The sequence below is a fragment of the Dama dama genome, chromosome 8 (assembly GCF_033118175.1).
Source record: "Dama dama isolate Ldn47 chromosome 8, ASM3311817v1, whole genome shotgun sequence".
In the NCBI taxonomy this organism is placed as follows: Eukaryota; Metazoa; Chordata; class Mammalia; order Artiodactyla; family Cervidae; genus Dama; species Dama dama.
In genome coordinates, this window is record NC_083688.1 from 3865469 (window position 1) to 3875058 (window position 9590).

The 9590-nt window shown below is 54.2% G+C and overlaps 1 protein-coding gene across 1 annotated transcript in view; it reads left to right on the forward strand.

The window, feature by feature from the left end:
• VWA5B1 (von Willebrand factor A domain containing 5B1) overlaps nucleotides 1-8314 on the forward strand; it is a 46503-nt gene extending 38189 nt beyond the window's left edge. The window contains exons 17-21 of the mRNA XM_061149134.1: nucleotides 2030-2158; nucleotides 4302-4370; nucleotides 5191-5260; nucleotides 6152-6269; nucleotides 7794-8314. Of these exons, the coding sequence (XP_061005117.1) occupies nucleotides 2030-2158; nucleotides 4302-4370; nucleotides 5191-5260; nucleotides 6152-6269; nucleotides 7794-8288 (881 nt within the window). The 3' untranslated portion in view covers nucleotides 8289-8314. The remainder of the gene's footprint in view (nucleotides 1-2029; nucleotides 2159-4301; nucleotides 4371-5190; nucleotides 5261-6151; nucleotides 6270-7793) is intronic.
• Nucleotides 8315-9590: the final 1276 nt, after the last annotated feature.

Genomic DNA, 9590 nt, shown 5'->3' on the forward strand with positions numbered 1-9590 from the left:
CACACCAGGCCTCCCTGTCCATCACCAGCTTCCAGAGCTTGTTCAAACTCATGTCCGTTGAGTCGGTGATGCCACCCAACCATCTCATCCTCTGACGTCCCCTTCTCCTCCTGCCTTCAATCTTTCCCAGCATCAGGGTCTATTCTAAGGAATCAGTTGTTCACATCAGGGGCCAAAGTATTGGAGCTTCAGCTTCAGCATCAGTCCTTCCTACGAATATTCAGAACTGATTTCCTTTAGGATGGACTGGTTGGATCTCCTTGCAGTCCAAGGGACTCTCAAGAGTCTTCTCTAACACCACAGTTCAAAAGCATCAATTCTTTGGCACTCAGCTTTCTTTATAGTCCAACTCTCACATCCATACATGACCACTGGAAAAACCATAGCCTTGACTTAGATGGACATTTGTTGGCAAAATAATGTCTCTGCTTTTTAATATGCTGTCTAGGTTGGTCATGGCTTTTCTTCCAAGGAGCAAGTGTCCTTTAATTTCACAGCTGCAGTCCCCATCTGCAGTGATTTTGGAGCCCAAGAAAATTAAGTCTCTCACTGTTCCCATTGTTTCCCCTTTCTATTTGCCATGAAGTGATGGGACTGGATGTTGTATCTTCTTTTTTTGAATGTTGAGTTTTAAGCCAGCTTTTTCACTCCTCTTTCACGGCTTTCACACCTCTTTCAGTTTCATCAAAAGGCTCTTTAGTTCCTCTTCGCTTTCTGCCATAAGTTTGGTGTTATCTGCATATCTGAGGTTATTGATATTTCTCCCCTCAATCTTGATTCCAGTTGTGCTTTATCCAGCCTGGCATTTTGCATGATGTACTCTGCATAGAAGTTAAATAAGCAAGGTGATAATATGCAGCCTTGTTGCACTCCTTTGCCAATTTGGAACCAGTCCATTGTTCCATGTCCAATACTAACTGTTGCTTCTTGACCTGCATAGAGATTTCTCAGGAGGCAGGTAAAGTGATCTGGTATTCCCATCTCTTTAAGAAAAATCCACAGTTTGTTGTGATCCACACAGTCAAAGGCTTTGACACAGTCAATAAAGCTTCCCTAGTGGTTCTGATGGTAAAGAGTCTGCCTCCAATGTGGGAGACCCAAGTTTGATCCCTGGGTTGGGGAGATCCCCTGGAGTGGGGAATGGCAACTCACTCTGGTACTCTTGCCTGGAAAATCCCATGGAGAGAGGAGCATGGTGGCCCCCAATCCATGGGGTTGCAAAGAGTCATACACAACTGAGCAACTAACAGTATGAAACTTCTTCAAAATTTATTCTTCAGTAGAACTCTTCATTTTTAGGAACAACTTACAAATTCGTGTTCTCCAAGAATGGAGTTCCCCCAAAACATCCTGTTTGGTGTTGTAGCTTCATCCCTGATGGTGATGCTCTGGGATGTGCTGGTGATGATCTGGGGAGGGGGAAACTGAGACCTCAGTTTCTGAGACTGCAGACTGGGAGGAAGGGAAATGGGGTGCTTCTGAGAAAACCAACCTTTTCTAACCAACACTGCTGCTTTCTGAACATTATCTCAGCAATAGTACTTACCTGGCAAGGTGAGTATTATTATCCCCATTTTCCAGGTAAAGACATTGAGACTCAGAGTGGTCAGCACTCCATCCAGCTAGTAAGAGATGGGGCTGGGATTCAAACCCAGGTCATTCTGGCTCCAAAGCTCATAGTCTTGCCTTCTGCAATGCCTTCCTCCTTTTAGATAATTGACAGGCTGAAGCTAGAACCATTCCTGCCAGCCTTGAACATGTCAGTCGCTCAGTCATGTCTGACTTTTTGCAACCCCCATGGACCGTAGCCCACCAGGCTCCTCTGTCCATGGGATTTTCCAGGCAAGAATACTGGAAAGGGTTGCCATTTCCTCCTCCTGGGGATCTTCCCAACCCAGGGATCAAGCCCGGGTCTCCTGCATTGCAGGCAGTTTCTTTACCATCTGATCCACCAGGGAAACCCTGGGGACAAGACAAAAGTCTAGCACAGTTGTACCCACCTGACCACCTTCTCCTTGTCTTCCCGAAGGTGCTGCATTGCGGATGGTCAGCTCTCGGGTCCTGACTCGACAGTGGAAGGGCACTTCTGGTTTCAGGCGCTCCCAGACCATGCTTGGAGAAGACTCAGTTGCAGGGGACAGCAAATATCAGAATCTAAGTAAGAACTGCCTCGGTTTCTGACGTCTAGGCCTCCGGGTCACTGCACCCTCATGTCTGAAGCCATGACATGTCTGAGACTCTCTCTGAGTCTCCACTCTGGGCCTTATGGGGCCAGAGCAAGGCCAGACTTCCTGAATACTCTTAAGGTCTGAGATGGGCAGAGGGGCTGAGCACGGCCCAGGTGTGCCACCGGGAACCAGAAAACAGACTAGCTTCCCTGCCCACGTGCCACACCACACTCCAGTTCTCCCCTTTCAAGGTCCAGCAACCCCAGTGGCTGTTCCCTGCTTCCAACCCCTGAGTCCTCCCAGGCCCTGAATGCCAGGAAACCTAAAAGTCAAGGGAAAAGGCAGTTCCATCTGTTCAGGTCCCACCGTCTGCTTACTCTAGGATTCCCGAAAAGCTTCCTTTCAACCATCACCAAATTTCATTGTGCCCAAAGCTTGGGTCCCTGAAGATCCATGATTTGATCATTTGGCGATCTTGCACACATTCACAGGATAGCCTGTGTCCTGGAGGTCTGCGTGTCTTTTTGTCCCGCTAAAGACAGCCTAACCGCTGCACCCATCCTAACCCCTTTCTCCGTGCCCTCACAGTACCCTGAGCATCTCCTGCCTTCTTCTGCGCATGGGAAGGACATCAGAAGTCCTACCTGGCTGCTAGCCCCAACACCCAGACAATAGCCCTGTTGTATCTGAGGGATTAGAAAGTGCTCACGGACATTGAGGGGTTCAAAAAGGAATAGTATGAGAGGGGGTGAAAATCCGAGGGTTTCCTGAGATTAAGGAGTTTCGCCAAGTCCTTGGTCCCTCAGAGCCTCCAAGGGGAGCCTGCTCTACCCCCAAGTCACACTGGGCTCCCCGTCTAGAAGAAACTTCTGGTCTACCCTTCCCATCCTCTGTAGCTCAGCTCTTGGTGGCTCATGACTTCCATCAAAATCACAAACCCCTCCTTTTCTTATTGTCTTCTAATTCATACCCGGTGTGCATGATTTCCAAACTCTTATTAGTCTACCCCATGCCCTTCCCTCCCTTTCCCTCCTCAAGGAGGGAATGCCTAACACTCACCGAGGGTTTTCTAGGTGTTCAGCACTACTTTAATTATCCGTGACTCTTCACACCCATCTGAGAGAGTTTCTTTCATTTTCCACATTAAGAGACGAGGAAACTGAGGCTCAGAGTGGTTAAGTGACTTACACAAGGCACACAGCAGAGGCACAATAGAGCCAAGATGTGAACAAGCCCTGTCTGGCTCCAGAGTCCGTGAGATTAATTAACCACCATGTTCTTTGCCTGCTGGTTGCTTCCGTCATTCAGCCACTGGTTCACTCTTTTTTTGTGCTCACCTTACCCCACCGCCCACGGGCACCCAGCAGTAAACAGAGCTTCTTGCCCTCAAAGAGCTGCTAATAGTCTCAGAGGGGAGACAGAGGCTCGGCAGAACACATCTGTGCGTGAAGTCTTTCCCGTAATTTGGATCATTCCTGAATAGTACATTGCCATCACTCTCCAGCTGTTAAATAATAATCATAAGAATAATCTCCCCAGTACACAGTTTGAATAAACAATATGTGCGATCAGTATCCCATTTTACAGATGGGGAAACTGAGGCTCAGAGCCCTCTGACAAGTCAATCCCATGTTCTGGTGCCTCCTGAAGAGCTGACATGAACCTACCTCCCCCGCCCCCCACCATCACCTCCAACCACCATGCTCAGGCCTCTAACCTGCTCCCACTAACCTGCTGAGTCCATAGCTCGGGGCTTTATGGATTACGTACCACAGGCCAAGCACTGAGCACTATCTGTATATTATCTCATCTAATCCTTACAACAACACCAAGCCATACTATTAGCCCCGGTTTGCAATTGAAGCTCATAAAGGAAGTAACTTTCCCTGGAGTCACACAGCTACCTTATTGGGAGGGTTGGGATGGGAACCCAGGCGTGTCCAACTCTTGTGGTGCAGCCATGGCGGTATCTCTGGGAGGTGAAGACCCATCCAAGCAGGATGGGAACCCGGACATTGCTCTCCTAGTCCCCCACCCAGGTACCGTGAATTCCGACAAGCATCCTCCTCGGGGTCTGGGAGGTGTGAGGGGGAGGGCCAGGTAGCTCAGGCCTCACTGGCTTCTCTGTTGTAGACCTGGAGGAAAGCGCCCCGGCGCCCTTTGGTGAGAACACAGCCCGCGAGAAGTACGCTCCTCCTGAAGGTAAGCGTGCCGTCTGCCGGCGCTCCCTTTTTTATTTTGATATTTATTTACCCACTTGGCTGTGCCAGGTCTTAGTTGCAGCACCTGGGATCTAGTTCCCTGACTAAGGATGGAACCCGGGGGCCCCTTGCCTGGGGAGTGCAGAGTCTTAGCCACTGGACCACACCAGGGAAGTCCCTGCCAGCTCTCCCTTGAGTTAAAATAGTAACTGATCTTTGGGCCGAGAGAGTGTTTTAACCCAACAAAGTCCTTGGTGGTTCTTTTAGTCTCTAAACAGCTCCATGCATGATCCATAGTATTAAAGCTTTAGAGGAAGGAAATGGAGACTCCGAGGAGGTGGAATGACTTGCCCAAGGTCACACAGCAAGTTGGTGACAGAGTTAGGCCAGGAATCAGGCCTCCCAATTCCCAGCTGAAGGACCAGTCTCCCACATCACTCTGCTGAGAATCTTCTAGCAATGTGCCCATAGAAGAAAGTCAGTGTCCCTGCTTGGGGCTGAGGCGGGGGTTGACCTGCAGCTGTCACTGTCCCCACAGGTAAACTTCCAGAAAATGCAAGGGCCGCCAGCCAAGGGGACTTGGAGGGCTGCTTCTTTACCCAGGAACCCACATCTTTCACCCCTCCCCACGCCCACTGGGTCAGAAACAGCCCTGCAGCATCATCCTTAGCTGGGATCCCTAGGCATATAGGCAAGCCCCCGCCCCTCTCTGGGACTCTGTTTCCCCAGCGGTTTCCCTAGCGGGGCGGTGAGCAGTGGGACAAGGTCATCTCTCAGGTCCTAATCTGTGGCTTTCCTAATCCTAATCTGTGGCTTTCCAGGTCCCCTGCGAGGTTTGACCACCAACACCCTTTCTTCCTTGAAGGCCTCAGACGCTCTCTTTGGATCCAGGTACGTGGGGATTTCCACTGGGGGATCCCTCTACTGCCACCCATTTTCAGGGGACTGTCCCTGGTTTGGGGGGCCAGAGCCCAGCCTGACAACTGCACAAACGTGAACAATTTGAAGGGTGGCAGGAAGGACCCTTGCCCAGAGACAGCACCATCTTCAGGTGTCAACACTGCTGAAGCCTCCCCCGGCCCCAGGTTCCCTTCCCACACCTCCACGGTCTCTTTACAAATGCAGGTCCCCCCAGGAGGGCTGGCGTGTGACTGTCTGACCACTGGGCTGACCAAGAACATGCTGCCAAAAGAGGGTCCTGGGATGGGATGGAGGGTCAAGAGAGAGGTGTGTGTGTGCTCAGCTGTGTCTGACTCTCTGCGACCCCATGGACTGTAGCCCGCCAGGCTCCCCTGTCCATGGGATTCTCCAGGCAGGAACACTGGAGTGGTTTGCCATTTCCTCCAGTGAGGGGTCTTCCCTACCCAGGATCAAACCCGCGTCTCTTATGATCCCGCATTGGCAGGCGGGTTCTCCACCACTTGCGCTACCTGGGAAGCCCTCGGGTGGGAGGGGACAGATGGATGCCTGTGGCTGATTCATGTTGACGTGTGGCAGAAACCAGCATGGCATTGTAGAGCAATTATCCTCCAATTAAAAACATTTCTTTTTTAAATAAAGAGGGTCCTAAAAAGAGTACTACCTCACCCCTCACTCGAGCAGTAGCCTCAGGGAGACACACTTCCTGGGCCTCAGTTTCCCCCGCTGTCAAAGGAGGAGATCATCGGTCAGGCCCCTTCTGGCCGGGACTTTCAGAGGCTGTCGCGGGGCCTCTGGGAGGGGTGGGGGGACCAGGGACACCCCTGGGACGGCGGTGGTCACTCCTCATTTCTTCCCATACAGGTTGAGTCTCAACAAGTCTAGGCTGTTGACACGAGCAGCCAAGGGCTTCCTGGGCAAACCACTGACCAAGACTCCAGACTCAGCGCTGGGGAACCAGAGCTCTGACTACATCCCGCTGGTGAGTGCCCTAGACCCCAGACCTCAGCCCCACACGCAGCGGAGGGGCTACCCACCCCTCCGTCTCCACAAAGGGAAGACCTAGACCTCCCTGCCCACACAGCAGCGGAGCAGAGGAGTGTGCCCGGGCCCCCGCCGGGGGTGGAGGAGGGCTGCTGAAACCCAGTGTCACCACCACAGCCGTTCTTTTCAATCTGCTGTCTTGGCTTCAAAAATTCCCGGGGATTTTTCGTCCTACTCCACCACCCGTGTGTGTCTGTTTTTCAATACGTAAAAAAACAAAAGGCTTGAAATGAGTCACCAGAGAGTAAAAAGAACACCCCAGGGACGTGCACCGTGTTTAGCAAGTGGCTCTGCAGACACGCCAGCCTGCGGGGCAGGGTGAGGAGCCCCAGCCAGGAGTGAGTGTCTCTGAACTGAGGAGCGAGGGAGCCTGGTCTTGCCACATCTGGGGCTCAGCAAAGTTGGGGAAAGAAGGTGCTGGAAAGATGGAGATGGTGGGAGCTTCCCTGCCCTGTCCCAGCCCCTGCACACCCAAGTGCTTATGGTCACTTGGAGTCTGCAAACATCCCGGACAATAGAGCAGGAGGCATGTAGTCACAAGGATGTGTTGAGTCAGGCACCGTGCTAGACCCTGGGAGATAACCTTGAAGCAGGTGAGGGCCGTCTCTGAGCTCCAGTCGCTCAGAGTCTAGTGGGGACATCTCAAAGGAACCAGGCAGCTCTGACCGCTGGGCGCCGTGACGGGAGACACGGGGTCTGGGGGGAGAATGAGGGAAGGAGGAGACACCGACTCCAGGCTTGAGGATGGGGAGACACGAGGCGTGGCTTCTGGAAGGATGCCACGGTTAAGCACTGCTTCTGAAGGGCAAGGAGTCATGGCTGGCAGTTTACCGAGGAGAGAGGGCGCCTGGGGGCTGGAGAACGGTGGCGAGGGGAAAGAGTCCAGCACAGACAGAGCTCTGGGGATTATAGCTTGGATTTATCCCGGAAGAAAACTGAAACTACTGAGCGGATGGCCTCCAAAGAGTGACATGCCCTGTGCCTTACAGAGACCCCTCAGGACGCGGAAAGGATGGGGTGGGGGTGGACGGACAGGGGAGGTAAGGAGAGTCAGGGACAGCATGAAGTGGCAGACGGCGGGCTGCAGAGCTGTCTAGAGAGTGGGCCCATTGGGACTCGGAAACCAATGGAGGCGGAGGGAGGAAGCTGGTGGTGAGCTGCCTGGACCACAGTGGATGGTCCCAGGCACTGAGGCGGGTCCAGCTGCCCAGGACAAGAGGCAGGTTTGGAGTGAAGACGTTGAGCTGGACTTGGGACAGCCATCAATGTGAGCACCACCGGGATAAGATGCGGCGATGCCCAGCTGGTCTGGGGGTCCCGCAAATCCCACGGGTGGGGAGGGCGAGCTGGCTGGGGGAGGGGAAGAGGTGCGCTCCATGCGCCCAGGCTCGGCCGTGGCCTGGGGCTCCGTGGGCTGAAAAGCGTGAGGCCCACTGAGGGGCTTCCCCCTACATACACACAGGTGTCTCTGCAGCGGGCCTCCGGGGCCTTCCTGCTCAACCAAGCCTTCTGCGAGGCCGTCCGCGTCCCCATGGAAAAGCTCAAGTGGACCTCGCCCTTCACCTGCCACCGGGTGTCGCTCACAGCCCGCCAGCCCCCGAGCCCCCAGCCATGCACCAGCCCCGCGCCCCCGCACCCCTCCCACGACGGCCTCTCCCAGGAGCCCCTGGCCGAGGGCAGGCCGGGCCAGGAGCCCAGGGCGCTGGCGGAGCACGTGGGGAAGCTGTGGGCCACCGTGGTGGCGCTGGCATGGCTGGAGCACAGCTCCGCCTCCTACTTCGTCGAGTGGGAGCTGGTGGCCGCCAAGGCCAGCTCGTGGCTGGAACAGCAGGAGGTGCCCGAGGGCCGCACGCAGGACACGCTCAAGGCTGCCGCCCGCCAGCTCTTCGTGCTCCTGAGGCACTGGGACGAGAACCTGGAGTTCAATATGCTCTGCTATAACCCGAATTACGTGTAGGGGGGCGGTGGGGAGGCTGGAGTGGCGTGGGAGAGGGAGGGGAACCCCGTGGGCCTGGTAAGTGGCACTCCTGAAAACTACAGCCAATATACTGTTGCTAGAAGGAATCCCAGACTGGCGATCGGGAGGCCTGGATTTAACGCCAGCTTTGCTACCACCCACCTGTGTGACTTTAGGCCAGCCCCGCCTCCTTTCTGGGCCTCAGTGTCCCCACCCGTAAAAGAAGTGGGCGAGGGGAGGGAGTTGGACTAGGTCTTGAGAATGTCCAGATTCCTTTCTGCCTGGACTTCCGGGGAGCCACGGAATTGACTGTCGCTGGGGGGTGGGGAAAGACTATATACAGTTTAAATCTCAGTTCTCTCTGGAGGAGGAGCACCCCCGACCCCCGACCCAGGTAAAGGATGGATAAACAGACCCAAAACCTGAAAATAACCAGACTTGCAAGCTTGCATCTAGGCAGGGGGAGACCACCTCCGCCAGTTGCATTCTGGGACAGGCCCTTGACTCCATGGTGACAGTCCAGGACCCTAAATCCCACCGACAAACTGCCTGGAGAACCATCCTCCCGAGCACTTTACGACAGTCACCCAGGGAACTTTTATTTTGGCTTGAAAGCCCTCCCTATATTTTAGTGTTGGTCTGCAAGTTGTGACTTCCTATTTAAAAAGAGGACAAGGGAAGATTCCCTGCAAGCTGAGGTTTAGCATAAAGCCGCATTCTGTGCAAAACCGGTCCCAAAAGAAGAGCCATGGTCACAGAAGTCAGTGGAGAAGTCAGAGGACTCCTTAAGTAATCGATATACACTTTCCAGAAAGACGTAATGCAAGCTCTATCCACTTGTCCTGAGGGGCTAAAGAGGCACCCGGTGTCAGCTGCATTCTGGGACAGTGGAGGCCTTCTCTTGCCATAGCACGCTGTGAGGGAGAGAGGGGCCTTCTTTGCAACAGAGCCCCATGCTTGGCTGCAGTGCGTTTGGGGATGTTGGCTTCAGCTGGGGGCCGCAATTTAGTCAATAAAGTGAAAGACTCTTGAAACTTCAAAGCAGAGAGCCCCTGGGGACTTCCCTCTCTCAGGCCCGCCGTGGGGACAGGTGTGTCCCAGCCTGGGATTCCCCCATGGCCCGTGCCCAGTCATCTCTGCCTGCAGACTCCCTTGGGGGTGGGTCTGGACCTCACCCGGGAAGCCCACTAGCTTGAGACCCCAGGCTGAGTCCACACCCTTGCCCACTCCCCTCTCCAAGGCCTTAATCTCTCCTCACCAAGTGGTCCCTGGGCCCAGGACCCAGCCTCCCCTTGCCAGATG